The sequence below is a fragment of the Fistularia commersonii genome, chromosome 19 (genome assembly GCF_037954325.1).
Source record: "Fistularia commersonii isolate RoL2024-O1a breed Wild chromosome 19, RoL_Fcom_v1.0, whole genome shotgun sequence".
In the NCBI taxonomy this organism is placed as follows: domain Eukaryota; kingdom Metazoa; phylum Chordata; class Actinopteri; order Syngnathiformes; family Fistulariidae; genus Fistularia; species Fistularia commersonii.
Genome location: NC_141302.1, coordinates 13,865,644 through 13,888,616, shown reverse-complemented (window position 1 = coordinate 13,888,616; position 22,973 = coordinate 13,865,644). Strand labels below are relative to the sequence as shown.

General features: G+C 40.2%; 4 protein-coding genes across 4 annotated transcripts in view; 1 reads left to right on the top strand and 3 right to left on the bottom strand.

The window, feature by feature from the left end:
• Positions 1-22,973, bottom strand: part of LOC147223852 (uncharacterized) — a 92,449-nt gene that overhangs the window by 18,225 nt on the left and 51,251 nt on the right. The window lies entirely within an intron of this gene.
• Positions 2,545-4,558, top strand: LOC147223861 (uncharacterized). The gene is made up of 4 exons (XM_086166085.1): positions 2,545-3,224; positions 3,315-3,436; positions 4,057-4,064; positions 4,439-4,558. The coding sequence occupies exons 1-4, from the start codon at positions 2,545-2,547 to the stop codon at positions 4,556-4,558; spliced, it is 930 nt and encodes a 309-aa protein (XP_086022211.1).
• Positions 5,293-10,273, bottom strand: LOC147223860 (uncharacterized). Its single transcript, XM_086166084.1, has 5 exons — positions 10,219-10,273; positions 9,404-10,093; positions 9,168-9,281; positions 5,623-5,719; positions 5,293-5,359 (listed from the first exon to the last, which is right to left on the bottom strand). Exons 1-5 carry the CDS (start codon positions 10,271-10,273, stop codon positions 5,293-5,295), a joined length of 1,023 nt encoding a protein of 340 aa, XP_086022210.1.
• On the bottom strand, positions 17,381-19,743 carry LOC147223859 (uncharacterized). The gene is made up of 4 exons (XM_086166311.1): positions 19,677-19,743; positions 18,612-19,542; positions 17,923-17,966; positions 17,381-17,592 (listed from the first exon to the last, which is right to left on the bottom strand). Exons 1-2 carry the CDS (start codon positions 19,729-19,731, stop codon positions 18,854-18,856), a joined length of 744 nt encoding a protein of 247 aa, XP_086022437.1. The 5' UTR covers positions 19,732-19,743; the 3' UTR covers positions 17,381-17,592; positions 17,923-17,966; positions 18,612-18,853.

Below are 22,973 nucleotides of genomic sequence, written 5' to 3'. Positions count from 1 at the left end.
ACTTAAGCAATATGAATTAGCACCCCCTTCCACCGCTTCCGTCTCACCTCAACAGGATGCAAATGTGGTTCTGATTTTCTTACTGTTTCTTCTCTTCACCTATCACTTATCTGGCCTTTTCCTTTTCCTGTGCGTATTTTTTCCTGTGTGTATGTTTTTTTTTTGACCCATTGTTAGCGACACTGAAGACAATCACAAGGTGAGATGACTTTGTTTCACCAAATATAAGAAAGCAGGAGGAGCTCTGTTAATTTGGAGGCCATGTAGCTTCTCTGCACAAATTTAAAGTTCATACAAGCCAAAATAAGACAGTGGACATTTTAATGTATTAGCTGGTTTGCAGAGTTGCATTGGATATGGGAGGCATTGTCCATCAGCAATGATAGCTTTACAGCCACCCTCTTCTCTCCCACCACTTGCACTGAGTTCACAGGATGGAGCTAGCCTTCCTCAACAGTTTTTCTATCTTCTTCCTGTCACCCGCTGAAAGACTGCTGCTCCAGTAGACTACTCCAAAGAAAATGCTTGATGACACTACAGTGTTGAAGAAGGTCCTTAAGAGACCCCCCTGCATCCCAGAGGACCTGAATCTTCTCACAAGGTACAGTCTGCTTTGATATTTCCTGAAGAGACCATCAATGTTGTGAGAAATATTTTAGACTGGGGCAGGACATGTATGCAGGTTGGGTGAAAGTGGTGAGGAGTTCTGTGGCTGTGATAAGGGAGACCAAAGTGATGTTTTGACAAATTAGGGATCACATATGAGCCCCTTCTTGTTTGCTGTGGTGATGGACAGGCTGGCAGATGACTTCAAACAGAAATTTTACACATGTGATTTTTGCAAATAACACTGTGACATGTTCCGAGAGCAGAGAACGCATGGAGGAAAATCTCGAGAAGTGGAGTTGTGCACTGCAGAGGAGAGGAATCGAGGTTAGCTACAGTAGAGCAGAAAACATTTGTGTGAATGACAGAGACCCAAGTTTAACTGGGTTCCTGTAGTAAGTAGTAAAGATATTGGCAAAAAGGATTCTGAGGCAGGAACTGGCAAGCAGGAAGATTGAGGAGAATATTTATTAATGGAGTGAAAGGGAACATGAAATTAGATGGTGTGAGAAAAGAGGATACAAATGACATGGGCAGAAGGTGGAAGATATTTTGCTGTAGTGACCCCTGAAGGGACCTGGTGAAAGAAAAAGTAGACAGTGATCCACACTGCATATGACAGATGAATCCTGTGCTATGTTTTGTGTGATTCATGCTCTGCTGATCAGATGTCTGCAGTTTTTTTTGTTTCATCCATAGTCCATATAGAATTTTGCATAAAAGATACTTTGAAGCATAATAATAATACAGAAAATTTCAAAATACGAGATAATGTGCATAACTGAAAAACAGTGGGTCTTTTTTCTTTTTATGTCCTTTTCAACTATTGATCATTTGTACAAATTGACGGAAACAGTAATTTTAAAAGTATCAAAAATCCATCAACACTTTTTTACACACACAAAAACAGCTTGTCGCTCTCATGGAAACATATTTTCTAAACATGGAAATTCATTTTCACATCAAATACAATCCTTGCCCATCCTTTTCTTTCCTCGCAAAATAAAGGAGAATATACAAACGTTGGACTTTCTCAGGAGAAAAAAAGCACAAAGTTCAGATGGAAAACTCACTTTTCTTCATTTCATACACTCTCAGTATGAATACTGAGGTACAAAAGTAATTCTCTCGAATCGGTCATTTGGATGTTTATATCTAAATAGCTGACAGTTCCCAATGTCAATGTCATCATTTGGAGTATCTTATCATGTAACTAATGGCATAGAAAGTAAGGTGTTCGACAAAAAAAGCTAAAAAAAAAAAAAAAAAAGTGGCCAGAAGAAGTAGAGCACTGGAGAATAAGATCACGGAAAAAAGGAGAGAGGTATGCTTTCTTACTGGACACCAGAAAAGTATTAAGATCAAGGAGGAAGTTTGAGCCAGATACAACAAGATAGCCACAAATGAATCACTTGAGACTGGCAAGCAGATGCTCACAGCCCTGGCTGTTCTGAGATCAGCACAACAGATAAACTGTTCTCCAACAATCCAGTTGAGGTCTTCTGTCAGTGTCGGTGTAATAACATAGTACAGGTTGATAGGAAATATTTGACTCTATGACTCTACGTTGACAATATCGTGTTTCTGGAATGTACCACACAGAGACGATTGGGGGAGTAGTGAACATGTGATCATGATACTTTGACAGACTCTCGTCTGATTGGGCAATCCAATTTTATCTTGCTTTATAAAACTACTGGTTAGATGTAGATTCTCAGCAGTGAAGGTGGAGGTTTCAACCAGCATGAATCCTGTAACTGTTGTTTTGCATGTGACAATTTTGCTGCTGGTCAGAACAGGTGAGCGTCATTCGTTTATTTAGTTTCCATTTGACCTTGTTTTTCTTTCAAACATGACCACGTGTTTTGACATGGCTGAGTTTATCATATCTGTATACTGAGGTTCATTTTGTTTTCTTCAGTTTCCTTCTCAGCTCACATGGCTGCTTCGTCATCGTCTCTCCAACAATTATCTGTTAATGTGGGTGAAGACATTGTTTTGGAGTGTTTCAATGAAGACTCTGAATATGTCCAAAACTATTACTGGTATAAACAAACTCTGGGACAGAAACCAAAGCTCATTATTAATTTCACAAAAAATGGACCTTTAGAAGGCAAATTTAAAAATACACGCTTTGGAATTGACAGTAAAGCTGGCAGAAATACCTTCAAGATCTCAGCAGCAAAAATTTCAGATTCTGCAACTTACTTCTGCGTGAAGCACAAAACAAATAAAATAGAATTTTTAAACAGCACCCTGGTCAGGGTGTTGGACATCCATCTCAACGTCAACCTTTCTGTTCTCCATTCACTATCTGAGACCCTCCAGCCAGGAGACTCTGTGAATCTGACGTGTTCAATCCAAACTTCAACTTGTGATACAGGACACAGTGTTTACTGGTTCAAACATTCAGAAGAATTGCAACCAGAAATTATTTACACTCAGAAAGTCAAAGAGAACCAGTGTGAGAGCAAAGCTGGGACCCAAAGACAAACCTGTTTGTATCACTTGTTCATAGAAAGTCTGACTGTCTCTCACAATGGAACCTACCGTTGTGCTGTTGCATCATGTGGTTGGATACTTTTTGGAAATAATATAACTCTGAACGTACAAGGTAAGTCGGATAAAATGATTTAATAGTTATGTATTATGAACGAGATGAAAAAATTAAAATCAATTTATATTTAAATAATTAAATCTAAAGGCAGAATGAACTCAAGTTACTTGGTTCCTATTCTGAGAGGAGCTTTGATCTTCACCACAATCCTGGATGCTTTCCTGATTTTTACCGTGTACAAACTGTACAAGAAAAACATCAGCCGACACACAGGTGAGACGAACAGTCGATCTCTGACCTCTATGTTCACAGTTCATGACTTTTTAGCTGCAAACATCAGTGTCAGAGTAAGCTCAGTGGCAATTATTTTATGAGGTGATGCCAATATCATCATTTGGAACATCTTATCATGTATTCAATAAGGCTCCATGTATATTGAGGTGTTCAATGTTCACTTACTGTCTCTTCATCATGCCACTTGTAAAAGATGAGATATGTTGGGTAGCCAGAGAATATGTTGTCTCCAGAGTCAGTGAATTAGTAGCAAGAAAAATTGGGAAGTGCAATGATTTGAGCGAGTGAGACAAGGGCGGATTTTGATTGACAGACAATTTGGTCGAAACTGCAGCCCTTGAAGGGTGTTCTTGGTCTGCAATGGTCACTGCCTATCAAAGTTGTCCAGTTGGATTCTCGTGTCTCTTTAGTAGATACCACTGAATGCAGGAATTATTTCTTTCAGGGTACATTTTATGAATTTTCTTCACTGATTAATTCATTGTCATTTTGAATCCTTGAATGTCCATGGTAACAGTTTGAGAAAGCCTGTTGTTTTTTTTTTTTTCCTTTTCAATGATCAGAATCTCTAGTCAAATCTCCATCCACCCCCACCCCAGATACAGAGGTATGTTAATTTACTATCTAATGTTTATGTCAAATATTTTGAAGCAGGATATAAGCAACATCAACGATTTACCTTTTAATGAACAGAGATTATAAAAGATAGTTTAGTTAACTTACTAACTTTTTTAGTTAACTAAAAGATAGTTTTGAAAATGAAGCTGTTCTAGTCTTGGCTTCCATAATTTTCATGTTGTATTACCGCTATTTCAATTACAACTTGACAATTGAGAAGTCAGGAAATATCTGACTAATACTTTCCAAAGAAGTGATGAAATGCATAACATCAACGTTGAGCTTTTAGGGGGGGACCATGTTTTCACATCAGTCATGAAATATATAATGTATGAAATTCTGTTTTTCATGTGAAATTAACAGGATCACCAAGAAGCCGAGAACCTCCACTATGCTGCTCTAACAGTTGCCAAGGCAAGAGGACCAAGAAGACAGAGGGAGGAAACCTCAGATCAGTGTGTGTATTCCAGTGTAAAGCAGTAAATGGACATGGTTCCAGTTATTCTCATGAAGATGCAGATGTTTTGAGAGACATGATAGCATATCTGTCAGAACATACAATAAACCACCACTCCTGTGCTGACAATACCTGCTGGTCTTCTCGGGCTGTTTTTGTAAAGGAGATGTTGGAGGAGTTTTTGTAAAGGAATTGACTGTTGATGGTTTCATGAGTTGATTGTGCATCACAAACCCCATGAAGATCTGCAGTGGTCGCAGTGAGGTTTCGATGCCAGTGACTTTCATGCAGGAAGCCTTTAATGGTGTCTATTTTATTCACTTTTCATCATGTCATCACGCAATGGTAAGAGGAAAAAGGAAAGAAAAAAAAAAAGGGAGTCAGAGATACTTTGAATTCTCACTTTGGTCAGACTTCTTCACTGAGTTCAGCCTGACTGGTTTCACAGTCCCTTCTCCACCGCCGCCCACGCTCACAAACCGGAAATATACGTGGCTTGTTTTTCAAGCTTTTCTGTTCTACTTCTGGAGGTACAAGAAGTGCCCCACCAGGAGGAAGCGGACAGGTGTGCTAGATCTGTGTCCCGAGCTAAACAGGGTTACTGGGTGAGTATGTATGGTGTAGCGATGAGGAAGATAACTGCTGTGGAACATGGAAGCCAATATGCTAGGCCTTACCTTCTGATTTCTCCTGGCAACCTGTATGTGTTTATGAAGCCCGGGACTGAAAAATGCAAGTTGACTTGAGTCACAGTCTCACCTTAGAACCCTAAATTGCAGCGTCCAACCTGTGCCCAGATCTGGTCCTCATTGTGGAACTGCCAGTCCCTTGGAAGGAAGCCATTGAGGAAGCATTTGAGAAACTTGGCTGCTCAAACAGGGGACCGGGACTGGAAGGTGTATGTGTGTCCAGTGGAAGTGGGCTGCAGAGGCTTTGTAGCTAGTTCCACCCTTCAAGCCTACTAAAGGAGTTTTGAATCCATGGCCATGTTCAATCAAAGACAATGACAGAGCTTGAGACCACAGCCAAAAGAAGTCAAGTCAATGGCTTCAGGGGAAGCAGAGGGTGACAGTATGGGCTTTGCAGTTACCTTTGGTGCCTCCGGGACAACGCATACTCAGGTCTGATCAGCCGGCGGTGGGCCAGACTCAGCTGAGGGTGGATTGTGATGGAAGGACCGAAACATCCTATAAGGCAGGGGAACACAAATAATAAGGTGTTGCATTGGAGGTGCCGGCAGGTCATCCCCCAATCTAACCCCACCCAAAAAAGCATCTCAATCCCCATCCAAGAGGAAGTTCAAACAAACTGACCTGTCAAGATCACTTTTACTCTATTTATCTTCCTTTCAATACCACGACAACTCAAAACCTGCTCCTAACTTTCTTTAAACTGGTCTTCTTGGACAAACAGTTTATCCACCTTTTCTAACTCTTGCCTTTCCTTTCTTCTCTCTGCTTCTGAACATGACTTCCTCCTCTCCTTCTTCCACCCTTTAGTAGCCCTATTTCCACTGGTACTCTGAGGGCAGGGAATTTGTACCAGTGGCAATTGTTGGCAACACGGGTCTTGGTGGATTTGGTAAGAGAGTCGAAGATGCCAGCTCACATAATTAGTCTTGGCACAATTTTCACACCAATATTGTCAAAACCAACCACTCAAAAAGACCTCAAACCCCATCCAAGAGAACATCTCCAACACCAGCGTTGAGCTGATTTATCAAGGGACTCGAACATCTAGTCCCAGCAAGCATTCATTCGTGATTCAAACATATTTTTTTCTGAATGGAAAAACAATAAACCAGAAGCCTGAAAGTGACACCATATATATGTACATTTATATATTCAGAATTGATATTTATTTTCTGCTGCCATCCCTCATAGGGCTACACATCTTCTTCATAACACATGTCGACTTAAAGTGTCTCTCTAAAACCTGCTTCCAGACACACAGAGTCCAGAGGTTGAGAGTTTTGTGGTTGTTTGGTGTGACTTTCTCAATTAACACAAACCAACTCAATTTTTTTTTATTGTAGGAAAAACAGATACACAATTTATTCTCAAACAAGGACACATGTATGACAATAAAAGTCAAGAATGATCTACTTCTTTACACCAGGGTACAGACGTTCATCCCTGCTGTTATTTCTCTCTCTTGGTCCAAGGCTGCTGAAATCCATTGAAGTGGCATAAAGTTCTCTGCTTCCTTGCGATCCTGTTTAAACAAAGAAAAACAGCTGGGTGTCAAATTTGTAAATGTTGCTGACATGTTCAAAGTTATTGAAAAAATAATCTACACTTTAACACTATGTTCATGACTCAAATGTCCAATGGCGCATCATTATACACCCCAAAAATATGCAATTTTGTGTAACAGTGGCTTCGATATGGATAGCTGTTCTTTTTTCAATTAAATTTGCCACAAATATTGACATATGAGCTATATTTGATTTATATGAATATATAAATTGTTTGTATAAATACAAATATGTTCCTACCTGTGCATCTGGACCCACAGCAATCGATGGCCTTTCTGGTGAGTTTTGTCCGATACAGAAAATAGTTTCAAAAACTTGCGACAGATATAAGCTACCAATCAAAGAGCTGTATATGAAGAATACATATGGACTCAGCACTGAGCCGTGTGAGAGCAAAGTTGTCCTTTTTCCCAAAAATATCTGTCCAAATGATGCAACGGCGCAAAGGTAAGTTCCAGTGTGAGATCCGGTCAGATTCTGTTTTGACAAGTGGTAGAAACAGGTTTGTGTTTGGGTCGCAGGTTTGTTCTCTTGTTGTCGGACACCGACTTATGTGACAGGAAATTCCCAAGACTTGTGTCGGATGCATCCACCTCCACCATCCAGGACTTCCGACCACTGGGCAACAATAAAGTCCTTTTCTCAACAGTCCAGGGAAGATGCTTCTGACTTTGTCTCTGGATCAGAAGTGGATTGACGCGAGGAAAGTGAGATTTTCACCATCATGTAGGATTGGTTTGTGTGCAATGGCTTGTGATGCTTTCACTCCAGCCTCAGTCCACTCCTTGTGAAGTTCCCTCAAATTCTTGAATTGATTTTGCTTGTCGATCCTCGAAGCTGTGGCTGTCCCCTATGCTGGTGTATCTTGTCCTTCCAATCAACTTTCCATTAATATACTCTGATGCAGCATTCTGTGAACAACCAGCTTCTTTCTAACTGTAAATGACCCCTTCAAGATAACTTTGACTCCAGTTCTTTTCCCATCAGTGCCATGACAGTAAATCTTGGAACTTGTGTACATATATGTCAATACATATATGTCAATTTAGGTGTCTCTCTGTATCCAGCTTCCTGACCCACTGATTCCACAAGGGGTCCTGAGTTCTGTGGTTTTTCATTGTAAATTCCACAAAGAAATCAAACTTTATGACATAACACAAACGGACTTGGTGAGATTGAAGGAGGTTCAGCTGTTTTATTGCAATAAAACAGATACAATGCAAAGTTTACTCTCAAACGAGGATCCAGGAACAACAACAGATATCCAGAATGATCTACAGCTTGACACTGGCGTACACACATTCACCCCTGGTGTCATTTCTCACTCTTGGTCTGTGGCTGCTGAAATCACTTATAGTGGCATATTGGAGGTTCTCTGCTTCCTGGCGACCCTGTAAATAAAATATAATACAGTTGGCTGTCAAATGTTTTTTTGTTGCCATGGATAATTATTCATCATAAGAAAGGAATGTGTCAAGATGTTATTTGTTCAAGATTTTTAACAAATAACTATCATTGTAATGTTAATTTTTTACACCCAAAATATGTGCAATTTTTGCAAAGTATAACAGTAGTATCACTACAGATAACTTTTTTCTTTTTTGGCGATATAAATACAACCAACATGTTCCTACCTCTGCATCCGGAGCCGGAACAACCGATGGTCTTTCTTGTGAGTCTGGTCCGTAAAAGAAGCATTTTCAGAACACAACACTTACACTTGTTGTAAGCAGTAATAATGTACCAAATGTGGAGGTATTTATTCATAACAAATGAGGACTCAGTACTGAGGCTTGAGGCACTCCAGTGGACAAACTATGAGTTTGGACATTGACCCCCTCCGAGATACAACCAAAAATAACAGAAAACCCCATATGTGTCAGCCTTAAACCATGCAAATTCCAATTTTGTCTATAACTTTTTGAAGCTGGAGTAAAGCGGTTTTATCAAAAATTTGATCATTAATCTTTCATGATGGACATTAATTCATCAGGATTTAATCAGGATATTCTTCATCAGTAATATCCGTGCATATGTTGGGTAGTTTTAACCGAACATACACCTGCAAGTGATTAATTGTCTGGGCTTAAACGTGGGGTGTAAACTTTATATCATACTAAAAAATCACCCAAACAACTTTGGATTTATATGGATTAAATCTAATGAACTCAAAAACTGAGGGCTGATTTGAAGCAATGTCCAAGGAGTTCAAACTGGCAGCACCTCCTTTTGTACAGACTGTCTGCGAGGATTACTCGATTGAATGATTTCTACTTTGGAAACATTTCTGAGCTTGGTTGATAAAAATAGATATATAAATATTTAAATAACTTTCCATATGAACCTCTCAGGTTGAACATAATCTTAGTTTTCCCTACCTGTGGATTTATATCTCTGTGTCCTGTACAGTCTGTGTGCAGTAAAAGCAAAGAAAACGACCACGATTGTGTTAAACGTCAAAGCTCCGATCAACACAGGTGTCCAGTCTTTGCCTGCATATTCCAAAGTGAAAAATATGATAATAATTTATAAATGAAGATTAGAAACATTAAAAAGAATAGATTGGACTGCAACTTTCACTAATGACTAAAAATAGTCTTCTTCTTACACGTACCTTGTGGATCCTGAGTTGTCCTGTTTCCAAACAGTATCTGTCCACATGATGCAACAGCACAACGGTAGGTTTCAGTGTGAGAGGTCAGATTCTCTTTCGACAAGTGGTAGAAACAGGTGTATGTTTGGGTCCCAGGTTTGCTCTCACACTGATCCTCACCGACTTCTTGAGTATAGATAATTCCCGGTTGAGATTCCTCGGAGTCTTTGAACCAGTAAACACTGTGCCCTGTACCACAAGTCCCAGTTTGGACTGAACACTTCCGATGCACAGAGACTCTTGGATTGGGGGTCCCAGATGGCGAGACAAGGACAGAAAGGTTGACGTTCGGACTGGAATCCCTCACAATGACCATGATGCTGTTTACAAATTCAAAGGCATCTGATGAGCTCCCCATGCAGAAGTAAGTAGCTGAGTCGGAAATGTGTGCATCTGAGATATTTAAGTGATTTCTGCCGGATTCAATGTCAAGTCTAAACCGTTTATTATTTTTATATTCATGGTGAAAATATGACCACTTCGTCTTTTTGTCAAATTCAGTTATTAGATTTGGTGTTTGTCCCCAAGGTTGTTTATACCAGTAAAAACTTGATAGATATTTAGACCCTTCATTAAAACACTCCAAAATAAAGCCTTCGCCAACATTGACGGACAAATACTGTAAAGACGACGATGAAGCTGTGATATGAGCTGAGGAGGAAATGGAAAAGAAAGAAATGCAAAGTTAATTTTACACATATATTAACCTCAGCCATGCAGAATGTATGGTGATAATTGAAAGTTGAAAGAAAACAAAATAAAAATATGATGCTCACCTGTTCTCACTAGCAGCAAACTTGACACATGAAAAACAACAGAGACAGGAGTCATGTTGGTTGAAACCTCCACCTTCACTGGAGAGAATCTGCATCTAATCTGTAGTTTTATTAAGCGAGACAGAACGTGATCGACCAATCAGAGAGGAGTCTGTGAGTGTCATTGATCACATGATCACTGCTCCACCAATTATATCTGTGCGGTACATTCCAGAAACACAATGTCGCCGACATATGCGGAAAGTAGAGCTATCATATTGTATCAAAGTGATTTTACAGAAGTTTTGTGGAATGACCCTGTGGTTGGCTTTGCAGGACATGTATGAGAGCGGTGAGTTGTGCTGTAGGTGTGAAAGAGAAGTTCATGGTGTAAGAGGGACTCCATCAGGGATCAGATCTGAGCCCCTTCAGTTCTCATTGGTGATGGAGACGCTGCCAGGTGAGATTAGACCGGAACCTCAACAGACCATGGTGTTTGAAGATAACATTTTGGTCTGAGTGAGAGCAGGGAGTAGGAGGAGGAAAATCTCCAGAGATGGATGTATGCTCTGCAAAGGAAAGGCATAAACTTTCTCCACAACAAGATGATATGTGGGTGAATGAGACAGACTCAACTGGAAGCACAAGACTAGAAAAAGAATGGAGATAAAAAAGGTTGAGCAATAGAGAGTGTTTAAAAGAGGTAAAGAAACGGGTTCAAGTAGGTTAAAACAGGTGGGAAAAGGTTTGGGGGGAATGTTTGATGCAATACTATCAGCTGTGAATGTGGTGTGGAATTGTGGCAACATGATGAGCTCAAATTGTTGGGGAAGTTACATTAATTCTGGTTCTGATAGAAAGGTGTCAGAATACTCTTGTATCATTGCAAATATGGTCGCATAGACAGAGACCAGTCAGGATGTTCACGCTGACTCCTGTCCACCCACAAAAATCCAAATATGGGCATTTGAGAACAACATCTGGACAAACGAATGATGGACAAAGGTATCCTGCTCTGATGAATCATGTTTTCTTTTACATGATACGAAATTCTTGGTTCGTGTTCCTCGCTTACCTGGAGAACAGAATGGATCAAGGGCGCACTAGCAGAAGACGAGTCGGTGAAGTTAGTGTGATACTTTGGGCAGATTCTTGATGAGTCAGCCTCCAAACTCTCAGATATCAGTCATATCAAGCATCTGCTGGATGTGCTGGACAAACAAGAACAATCTATAAAGACCTGTAAATTACTTTTACAGGATCTGCTGCAAAAATCTTGATCCCAGATATCACAACATATTTTGGTTCTTCCGGATACCACTTCAGGTTGAAATGATCTCTTTCGTTGTAACTTTTATGAACTCTTTACAATGAATAATTCACAATCATTTCAAATCTATGAACGTTAACATTTTGAAAAGTCTGCCTTTTTCCTTTTCAATGAGGAGACTCACAAGGCAAATCTCTGTCCCCCTCCACCCCGGCTACAGAGGTATGTTGTTTTACTATGTAATGTTTATGCCACATATTTTGAAGCAGGATATAAGCACCGTGAATGATTTACCTTCAAAGGAACAAAGATTAGAAAAGATGGTAATAAAAATGAAGCTGTTCTTGCACTGGTTTCCATATATTTCATATCTGACTCATACTATCCAAAGAAGTAATGACATACATAAAATCCCATTTCAGTTTTTTTATGGCAGAACTACATTTTAATATCAGTCATGAACTATATAAATATATGGCAATCCTGTGTTTCATTTGATTTTCACAGGATCGCCAAGAAACAGAGGACCTCCACTATGCTGCTCTAGCAGTTGTGAAGGCAAGAGGACCAAGAAGACAGAGGGAGGAAACTTCCAATCAGTGTGTGTATTCCAGTGTAAGACATGAGACGGACATGGTTTCAATCATTTTATCATGGAGATGCAGATGTTCTTCAATGTTCAGAGTCATGAGAGCATGTCTTTCAGAACCCACAATAAACCACCACTCCTGTGCCGATAACATCTGCTGGTCTTCTCAGGCTGTTTTTAGTAAAGGACTTGACTGTTGATGGTTTCATAAGTTCATTATGCATCACAAACCCCATGAAGAGAAGTAACTGCTGCGGTTCAGCGTCATAGATGTTCACACAGGAAGTTTTTTCATGGTGTGTTTTTTAATTCACTCCAGAAGAAAAAGAAAGGCAGAAACACTGAAGTCCTCACCCTGGTCAAACTTCTTGATTGCCGCCCCCTCTCAAAAAGATGAAATATACATGGCTTGTTTCTTTTCAACTTGTTTTACCTTAACTTTCTTTTAAATGCCACAGGTTTACAGTATCATGTCTCTTTATTTGAAAGAGCAATTAGTTGGTGTTGAATGATGCATTGAACATCTAAACTGACAAAGTGAACGAGGTGAAGCAGTGATCAATGTTCATTGGACTTCTGACAGGAAAGACTATTGATAGACCATAGATCAAAATACACTTGCTGATTGACTATAAATACTGAATATATGAATCTGGATCCCTGAATCTAAAGTTGCAAAGATAAAGCTGCAGTTGAAAATATCACGGCAGGAAATGTGTCGAGGATTTTACTCATGTTTGCACAAGTGAAATGGACAACAAACAGAAGAACAAGACAAAAATACAGGCTCAAGTCAAACGTTGCTTCTTCATTTCAGCGATGTTTATCCTCCGTCCCCCTCTTCTGCTGCCCCTCAACTCAACAGGATGTCATTGTGGTTCTGAAGCTATTGCATTTTCTTCTCTTCATCTCACACCCATCTGGTCTTTTCCTGTGTGTTTTTTCCACTTTATTGTTCGTGACATTGAAACCCACCACAAGGTGAGATGACACTGTTACAACAAAATAAAAGAAAGTTGGAGGAGCTCTGTGGTGTCGATGGCCACCTCCCTCCTCTGTTAGTTAACACTATTCAATAGACAGTGGACATAATAAACGATCAGCTAGTTTGCAGTGTGACAGACTGTATGAACATGAGACTATTAACAATTACATCTTGAAGCACTTGAGCATGATTGAAAAAAAAAAACATGAAATAAATGTCTTGTATAAGCCAACAAAAATCAATCGCAACAGAGAAGTGATACCTTCAGATATTTGTTTTTCCAAATGCAGGCAGTACAGTGACAACATAACACATGAATACTTCACAGCAGAAGGCAAATCTTTTTGGAGTCTGCAAAAGCAAAGGCAGTATATCAGGCCTCATATTTTCCCTTGCTTCATTCTGCTACAACATTCTTCCGAAATGCACAATGCAGCACGAGGGGGACACTGATAAGTGTACTTATTGTGTCAGTCTTGAATCCTGATATATGCAGAGTTGTGTCAAGAAGCACATGCAATGGATAAAAATGAAAAACAAACTAAGCAAATCAAGTCAATGACTAACCTACCGAAATAAAGTTTGAGCCATAGTTAACAACAGCTTCCATCTGTTACGTAACCTAAAGAATACTGATTGAAATCTGGCTACTTCAGGTTGTAGATGGGCGAGTAGGAAGTTGTGTCTGCTGGTAGAGCGAGGAGAAGCAAGAGTCTGGATCGGAGGATGGGGAATGGACAAGGGATAGAAATTGAAGGTCTGATATTCACTTTGGAAAAATAAATGTGCTACTCCTATCATGCCAGACACAACCATTCAAGGTGGCGGTTGTCGTGCAGCACGCCATGGGGATATGTTGTGTCCTACTGTGTGGGTGGTGAGTCGCAACTGTACAGGGCCAGATACTGTGTATTGTTAAAACCAATAAGATGTGACTTGTTAGCTCAAATACTGAGAGGGTGTTGGGGTTGCTGACTGATGTGTTTATGTTTTCTCCCACTTTCACTTGATGCGGATCTTGTTTCTTTTCTTTCTTCTACCCACAGACACAGAAGTTGTGGAACATTCTCCTTATGAGCACTCTGTATTTTATTCCTTCTATTGATCTGAGTTGCAACCAACCTGCCCTCTTTTCCATTTGATTGTAACTCCGCACTTTCCTTTTACGAACTTTCATAATGAATAGATGCATTAAATACCAATTGCATTTGGTTTTATGTTACGTGGGATGACTCGTATGCTCGGTTGGACAGCAAGGAAGGAGAGAATTATCTTTACAGGTTGGCAAAACAGAAAGATAAAGATGGAAAGGATACACAACAGGTCCGGAGAATTAAGGATAGAGAGGCAAATGTATTGACAGATGCTAGAAGAGTGATGGGAAGATGGAAAGAGAACTTTAAAGAGCTGATGAATGTGGAAAATGAAAGCGAGGCAAGGGTAGAAATGGTGACTATTGCAGACTACAGGGTAGTCAGAGATTAGTAAAGTGAAGTGAGGAAGGCATTGAAGAGGATGAAGAGTGGAAAGGCAGTTGGTCCTGATGATATACCTGTGGAGGTATGCGAGTGTCGAGGTGAGGCACCAGTAGAGTTTCTGACTTGATTATTCAACAGGATCTTAGGGAGTGAGAAGATGCCTGAGGATTGGAGATAAAGTGTGATGGTGCCCATTTTTAAGAATAAGGGGGATGTGCATAATTGCGGCAACGTTAGAGAAATAAAGTTGACATGCCACACAATGAAGTTACAGGAAGGGGTAGTGGAAACTAGACTGAGAGAGGAAGTCAGCATTTGTGATCAGCAGTATGACTTCATGCCTAGAAAGAGTACTACAGATTCATTTTTTGCTTTGAGAATGCCAATACAGAAGTACAGGGAAGGCCAGAGAGAGTTGCATTGACCTAGAAATACCATAAGACAGGATGCAAAGAGAGGAACTCTGGTATTGTGTGAGGAAATCTGGTGTGGAAAAGAAGTACGACTGGTGCAGAACATGTATGTTAGCTGTGAGACTGTTGCAGTGTGCTGTGGGGGTAACAGAGAAGTTCAAGCCCACACAAGTGTGATGAGGAGGGTGTGCAGCACTCTGAGGGATGGCAGCAGAAAGAAAATCCCCTTTCATATGTTGATACTGAAAATATACATTATGGTGTCATTTTCAGGCTTCAAGTTTATTGTTTTATCTTCGGGAAAAGTATCTGAATCATGAACGAATGCTTGCTGGTACTAGATGTTCGAATCCCTCGGAGATGTCCAATGGATGGGTTTTGAGATCTTTGGGTGTGGTTGGATTTTGACAATACCAGAGTGAAAATTGTGCCAATAGTCAATGTGAACTAGCATCTGCAACTTTCATACCAAATCTGTCAAGGCCCAGATTGCCAACAATTGCCACTTGTACGAATTCCCTGCCCTCAGAGTACCAGTGGAAATAGGGCTGCTAAAGGGTGGAAGGAGAGGAGGAAGTCATTTTCAGAAGCAGAGAGAAGAAAGGAAAGGCAAGAGTTGGTTGAAATGCCAAGAGAAAATGTGGATATACAGTTTGTCCAGGAAGACCAGTTGGGGAGGTTGAAGAAACTTCGGAGCAGGTTTTAAGTTGTCATGGTATTGAAAGGAAGAAAAATGGAGTAGAAGTCATTTTAAAGGTCAGTTGTTTGACCTTCCTTTTGGATGGGGATTGAGATATTTTCTTGGGTGGGGTTAGATTGGGGGATGAACAGCTGGCACCTCTAATGCAACATCGAACTATTTGTGTTCCGCTGCCTCATAGGATGTTTCGGCCCTTAGTTCACAAACCGCTCTCAGCCAAATCTGGCCCACTGCTGGCTGATCAGACCTGAGTATGCGTCATCCTGGAGGACAATAAGGTCATTTGAAAGCCCATACTGTGTCTCTCCGCTTCAGCCAAAGCCATTGACCACTTCTTTTAGCAGTAGTTTCAAACTCTTTAATTGTCTTCGGCTGACCCTCTCCTGGGATTTGAACCTCCTTTAGTAGGCTTGAAGGGTGGAACTAGCTACAAAGCCTCTGCAGCCCACTTCCACTGGATGCACATATGCCCTCCAACCGCAAGTAGTCTACTTGGGCAACCAAGTTTCTCAAATGCCTCATCATTGCCTTTCTTCCAAGGTACTGTCAGCTCCACGATCAAGACACATTGGCAGGATTTGGACCAAAGAATCAGGTGTGGACACAGGTTGGAACCTGCAATTTTTTTTGGAGTGACCAGGAATTAATATGTGGCACCATTTTCCTCGGCTTTCTCCAAGTTATCTTTCTCCTCTCTACACCATCCCAACTCACCCAGCATTCCTTGTTGATGCGAAATAATTGCAAACCCCATTCCTATCGCAAGTGGGGTTCAGCAGGTTACCCAGGACTCTCGGCAAAGGGTGAGCCACACAGTGATCTACTCAGGGTGGTGCACATGCAGCCCGGGACATATAAGGGCACCAAAGACCTGTTATTGCTCAATCTTGTGTGGCTGAACACCACTTGTCCCTCAAAGAAGTTGGACTTAGGGGTCGCATAACTAGTCAGCAAGCATGCCTCATTTGTTATCAGAATTAACCAGACAGATAACTCCACCAACTAAGAACAGCCATCTTCTTCCTTTTCTTTCGGCTGCTCCCCTCAGGGGTCACTACAGAAAATTGCAAAAACATTTGAATAGTTAAATAAGGAAATGAAATAAAGAAAACCTGCAGCTACAGGCCCTCCTACTTCCTTATAGCTGCTGTGACAGCTTCCTGTCAGCAGTCTCATTAACATGGATCACTCAGTCACCTCGTTTCACTTTGTCGATTTAGATTTTCAATGCATCATTTAACCAAAATTCTGTGCTCATTCAAACAGATGTGATAGTATTAGATATAGTATTTCAAAGAGAATTAAGGTGAAACAAGATGAATAGATAAGCTTGACAGACAAGCAACATATTTTTCCGGTTTGTGAGCGTGGGCGGCGATGGAGTGGGGACTGTGAAACCAGTTAAGCTGAACTCAGAGAAGAAGTTTGACCAAAGTGAGAATTTCAAAATGTTTCTGACTCTTTCTGTTTTCTTTCCTTTCACTTCTTTTCAATGTGTGACCGCTGTTTAAAAAGCGAATAAAAACACAAACCATGAAAAACCTTGATGCATGAACATCACTGACGCTTCAACCTCACTGTTGTGAGTGCAACGGTTGCTTCTCTTCATGGGGTTTGTGATGACGAGGAAATGTAGAAGATGAAGAAATACTTGATGCACAATCAACTCATGAAACCCCTTTTCTTAAAACAACCAGAGAAGACCAACAGATGTTGGCGGCACAGCAGTGGTGGTTTATTGTCTGATTATTTGAACATTGGATGACTGACATGCTCCAATGTTCCAGAATATTCAAGAACATCTGCAACCCCATGATGAAATAACTGGAACCATGTCCTTTTACTGCTTTACACTGGAATACACACACTGATCTGAGGTTTCCTCCCTCTGTCTTCTTGGTCCTCTTGCCTTCACAACTCTTAGAGCAGCATAGTGGAGGTTCTCTGTTTCTTGGCGATCCTGTAAATTTCACATGAAACACAGAATTTCAATCATTAAATATTTCATTACTGATACTAAAACGTAGTCCCCCCAACAAATCTGAAAGTTAACTAACTGATTTTAATCAGTTCTTTGGATAGTATGTGTCAGATATTTCCCACTTCTCAGTTGCCACATTGTAGTTGAAATAGCAGTAATACATCAGGAACATTATGGAAGCCAGTACAAGAACAGCTTCTTATTCATTAGCGTCTTTTATAACCTTTGTTCTTTAAAGTAGATCATTGATGTTGCTTATGTCCTGCTTCAAATTATGTGAAATAAACATTAGATATGAATACAACATACCTCTATATCCGGAATCGGAGTGGAAGGAGATTTGACTGTTGAGCCTGATCAAGAAAAGAATTCAAAAAATCAAGTTTTCTCAAACTGTTACCATGCTGCACGATTCAATATGACACTGAATTGATCATTGAAAAAAAAAAAAAACACAAAGTGTACCCTGAAAGAAGTAATTCCTGCATGCAGTGGTATCTACTAAAGAGACACAAGGATCCAACTGGACAACTTTGATAGGTAGTGACCATTGCAGACCAAGAACACCCTTCAAGGGCTGCAGTTTCGGAAATAGTCTGAACCAATTTTCTGTCAATCAAAATCCGCCCTTCTCTAACTCGCTCAAATCATTACACTTCCCAATTTTTCTTGCTACTAATTCACTGACTCTGGAGAAAACATATTCTCTGGCTACCCAACATATCTCATCTACATACAAGTGGCATGATGAAGAGACAGTAAGTGAACATTGAACACCTCAATATACATGCCACTAATTTAATGCATGATAAGACGTTCCAAATGATGATATTGGCATTACCTCATAAAATAATTGCCACTGAGCTTACTCTGACACTGATGTTTGCAGCTAATTAGTCATGACATTGACTGCAGAAATGAGGACATCAGTAAATTCTGTTCATAAGACAACTTGGGAACAGTGAACAAAGAAGTCAAAGATCGACTGTTTGTCCCACCTGTGTGTCGGCTGATGTTTGTCTTGTACAGTCTGTACACGGTAACAATCAGGAAAACATCCAGGATTGTGGTGAAGATCAAACCTCCACTCAGAACAGGAACCAAGTTCACTCTGCCTTTAGAGTCAATCATTTTGAAACGAATTAGATTTTAGTTTTATCTTCTCTGTTCACCGAACTGTCATGTTTACTACTCACTCATAATACATGACTAAAATACATAACTAATAAATCATTATATTCTACTTACCTTGTACGTTCAGAGTTATATTATTTCCAAAAAGTATCCAACCACATGATGCAACAGCACAACGGTAGGTTCCAGTGTGAGAGACAGTCAGATTTTCTATTGACGAGTGATACAAACAGGTTTGTCTTTGGGTCCCAGCTTTGCTCTCACACTGGTTCTCTTTGACTTTCTGAGTGTAAATTATTTCTGGTTGCAATTCTTCTGAATGTTTGAACCAGTAAACACTGTGTCCTGTATCACAAGTTGAAGTTTGGATTGAACACGTCAGATTCACAGAGTCTCCCTGCTGGAGGGTCTCAGATGATGAATGGAGAACAGAAAGGTTGACGTTGAGACGGATGTCCAACACCCTGACCAGAGTGCTATTTAAAAATTCTATTTTAGTTGTTTCGCGCTTCACGCAGAAGTAAGTTGCAGAGTCTGAAATTTTTGCCTCTGAGATCTTCAAGGTATTTCTGCCAGCTTTACTGTCAATTCCAAAGCGTGCATTTTTAAATTTGACTTCTAAAGTTCCATTTTTTGTGAAATTAATCATGAGGTTTGGTTTCTGGCCCAGAGTTTGTTTATACCAGTGATAGTTTTTGACATAATCAGAGTTTTCATCAAAACACTCCAAAACAATGTCTTCACCCACATTAACAGATAATTGTTGGAGAGACGATGACGAATCTGCCATGTGAGCTGAGAAGGAAACAGAAGAAAACAAAATGAACCTCAGTATACAGATATGATAAACTCAACCATGTCAAAACACGTGGCCAAATATGAAAGAAAAACAAAGTAAGATGAAAACAAAATAAAAATATAATGCTCACCTGTTCTGACCAGCAGCAAAATTGTCAAATGAAAAACAACAGTTACAGGATTCATGCTGGTTGAAACCTCCACCTTCACTGCAGAGGAACTATATTGAATCAGTAGTTTTATAAAGCAAGACAAAATTTGATTAACCAATCAGATGAGAGTCTGTGAAATTATCACGATCACATGTTCACTCCTCCCCCAATCGTCTCTGTGTGGTACATTCCAGAAACACGATATCGTCAACACGTTTGTAGAGTCGAATATTTCTTATCAACCTGTACTATGTTATTACACCGACACTGACAGAAGACCTCAACTGCATTGTTCGAGAACAGTTTATCTGTTGTGCTGATTTCAGAACAGCCGGGTCTTTGAGCATCTGCTTGCCAGTCTCCAGAGCTTCATTTGCTGTATCTGGCTTGAACTTCCTCCTTGATCTTAATACTTTTCTGGAGTCCAGTTATCAAGCATCTCTCGCTCCTTTTTTCCATGATCTCATTCTCCAGAGTTCAACTTCTTCCGGCCACTGCTGTTCCTCTTTTCGCCGAACATCAGTTGCACGGCTGTTCCCACTCCATCAGTCGACTGATTTATTTTTGTTGATATAGTCATCAGTGACATGTTCACCTCTCAAGCCTCTTAGTTGCATCCACCAGGATTCAGTGATCTTCTCCTTTAGGTCAGCAGCCAGTGTGCTTCTGGGGGTTTGGCAGCTCTTCTGGTTGTTCATGGATGAAGATAACATCCCCTTGCCTGGTTTCCTGGCTCCTCAGGTGCCTGTTTTAGGCAGATATTGGAGCACTTTGTAACAAAAGATTCACCAAAATCCCAGATGTGTATAAAACAGAGAATTTTCATCAATGTTTATGCTTTTTAGAGGACTGTTTTCCATAAATGTTTTCAAATGATCATGAGTTGAAAATGAGCTAAAAAGAGAAACAGCCACTGTGTTTCAGTTTATGCAAATTAAGTCCTACTATTTTTTTTATTGTTCTCTATTTTTATTATTTTTACAAATATGTTTGATCTAAAAATTTAACTGGGACTTGTATGATACAGAAAAAAACTGCCAACATCTGATCAGCAGAGCATGAATCACACAGAGCACAGAATTCATCTGTCACATGTGGTGTGGTCACTGTTTACTTTTTCTTTCACCAGGTCCCTTCAGGGTTTGATACAGCAAATCAACACCCACCTTCTGCCCATGTCATTTGCAGAAAGCAGTTGAGGACGGATAGATGGGACATTCAGATGGAAATCCATCACACTGACCATGTGCTGTTTTACAATTTCAACGTATTTGCAATACTGCCCAAGCAGAAGTAAGTAGTTGAGTCAGAAATGTCTGCATGTGATGTCTTTGAGTGGTATCCACCGGTCGAGGTTTCAACAGCAAAGGGTTCAGCATTTTTTAATTCACCTTGGAAAGAAGCATTTTCCTCGTACTTGTACTGACCACGGTGCCGCTCAAAAAATAGTGTTTAGCATTTCACCCTCACAGCAGGAAGGACCCTAAGGACCTTCCTGTGTGGAGTTTGCATGTTTTCCCCATGTCTGCGTGGATGTTCTCCAGTTTCCTCCCACAGTCCAACAACATTTTGGAGGTTAATTGAAAAAAAAGGAAGAAAAAAAAATTAATTGAAAAAAAAGGGTGTTGCCTCTCGCTCAATGACAGTTGGGATAGGCTCCAGCATCCCCACGACCCTGAGTGCAGGATAAGTGGCAGAAGATGGATTGATGGATGGATGAATCTACTGCAACACTCTTGTAAATGACACAATGCAGTGCCAAAGGAGCCCAAGCAAGTGTTCACTTTGTGCCAGTCACAAGTCCTGATCAATGCAATGAGTTGTATCAGGAAGGGCATACAATGCATAAAAATGCCAAACAAAATCAAGTCTGTAACTTACGAAGGGACTCAGTTCAGGCCCTGGTTAACAACGACTGCCTTTGGTGCTGATAACCTACAGGTTACCAATGGATTGTGAGTTTGAGGAGAAGGTAAAAATTTTGGTGTGAGAAAGATGAAGTGAGGCAGAGAAAACCCAGAGGTGAGTGTCAAAATTGGGGCAGATTTCAATGGGCATGTTGGTGCAGGTAATAGAGTTGATGAAGAAGTGTATCCAGAATGGGAACACAGAACGCGTTTTGGTGATGGACTTTGTGAAAAAGATGGAAATGGTTGTGCTGAATACTTGCTTTCAGAAAAGGCAGAAACATAGGGTAACTTCTAAGAGAGGATGTGGGAGCACACAGGTAGACCACCATGAATCATTTACCTTTTCAAAAAGATTTACAAAGACAGTTATGAGCATGAAGCTCTTCTTGCACTGGCTTCTGTAATGTTCCTGTTGTATTGCTGCCATTTTAACAACCACTTGACAACTGAGGGGCACAAGAGGGAAATATATAACTTGCACTATCCAAAGAAGTGATGAAAAAGACAAAAAATCACATTTGTTGAGGAAGTATTTTCTATTTTCAGTCATGACATGTATGACTGTATGACACTCTTGTGTTTAAGGTGAAATTAACAGGGTCAGCAAGAAGCAGAGAAGCTCCACTATGCTGCTCTAACAGTTGTCAAGGCAAGAGGATCAAGAAGACAGAGGGAGGAAACGTCAGATCAGTGTTTGTATTCCAGTGTAACGTAATAAATGGACATGGTTCCTGTCATTTCTCATGAAGATGCAGATGTTCTTGAATGTTCAGAGACATTGGAGCGTGTCAGTCAGAACATACAAAAAACCATCTCTCCTGTGCTGACATCATCTGCTGGTCTTCTCTGCTTGTTTTCGGTAAAAGGTTGACTGTTCAACTTGCATTTCTATGGTTACAACAACTGAAGTTTACACCTGTTGAAAAATAAATTATCTTTTTTTTTTCTCATAAGGTCTGCTTTTCTTCTCCAGATGGTTTCATGAGTTGATTGTGCATCAGAAACCCCATGAAGAGAGGTATCTGCTGTGGTCACTAGTGTTAAGAAGTTTTATCATGGTGGGCATTTTATTCACTTTTTATAAAGCCATCACACAATAATAAGAAGAAAAGGAAATGAAAAAACTCCGGTCACTGGTTTCTCGGTCCCCCCTCCACCATCGCCCCTGTTCACAAACAGGACATCTAACATACTGTATGTGGCTTGATTGTCAAGCTTTTCTGTTCAGCTTGTTTCACCCTTCCTTTTAACACTTTGTTTTTTCACGTTTTCTTTTTGAACAAAAGAGGGGAAAATAGTTGCATTGAAATAAAAATATTTACAAAATGAACCAAGGTGAAGGGGTATTTATTGGACTGCTGACAGG

Coding starts and splice junctions, on each gene's coding strand:
- LOC147223859 (XM_086166311.1), bottom strand. CDS start 19,731: ATGAATCCTGTAACTGTTGTTTTTCATTTGACAATTTTGCTGCTGGTC. Junction 19,543..19,676: donor TTTGCTGCTGGTCAGAACAG/GTGAGCATTATA, acceptor TTTCCTTCTCAG/CTCACATGGCAGATTCGTCA.
- LOC147223860 (XM_086166084.1), bottom strand. CDS start 10,273: ATGACTCCTGTCTCTGTTGTTTTTCATGTGTCAAGTTTGCTGCTAGTG. Junction 9,282..9,403: donor GACAACTCAGGATCCACAAG/GTACGTGTAAGA, acceptor TGGAATATGCAG/GCAAAGACTGGACACCTGTG. Junction 5,720..9,167: donor ACAGAGATATAAATCCACAG/GTAGGGAAAACT, acceptor CCTGCCTTATAG/GATGTTTCGGTCCTTCCATC.
- LOC147223861 (XM_086166085.1), top strand. CDS start 2,545: ATGGCTGCTTCGTCATCGTCTCTCCAACAATTATCTGTTAATGTGGGT. Junction 3,225..3,314: donor ACTCTGAACGTACAAGGTAA/GTCGGATAAAAT, acceptor ATCTAAAGGCAG/AATGAACTCAAGTTACTTGG.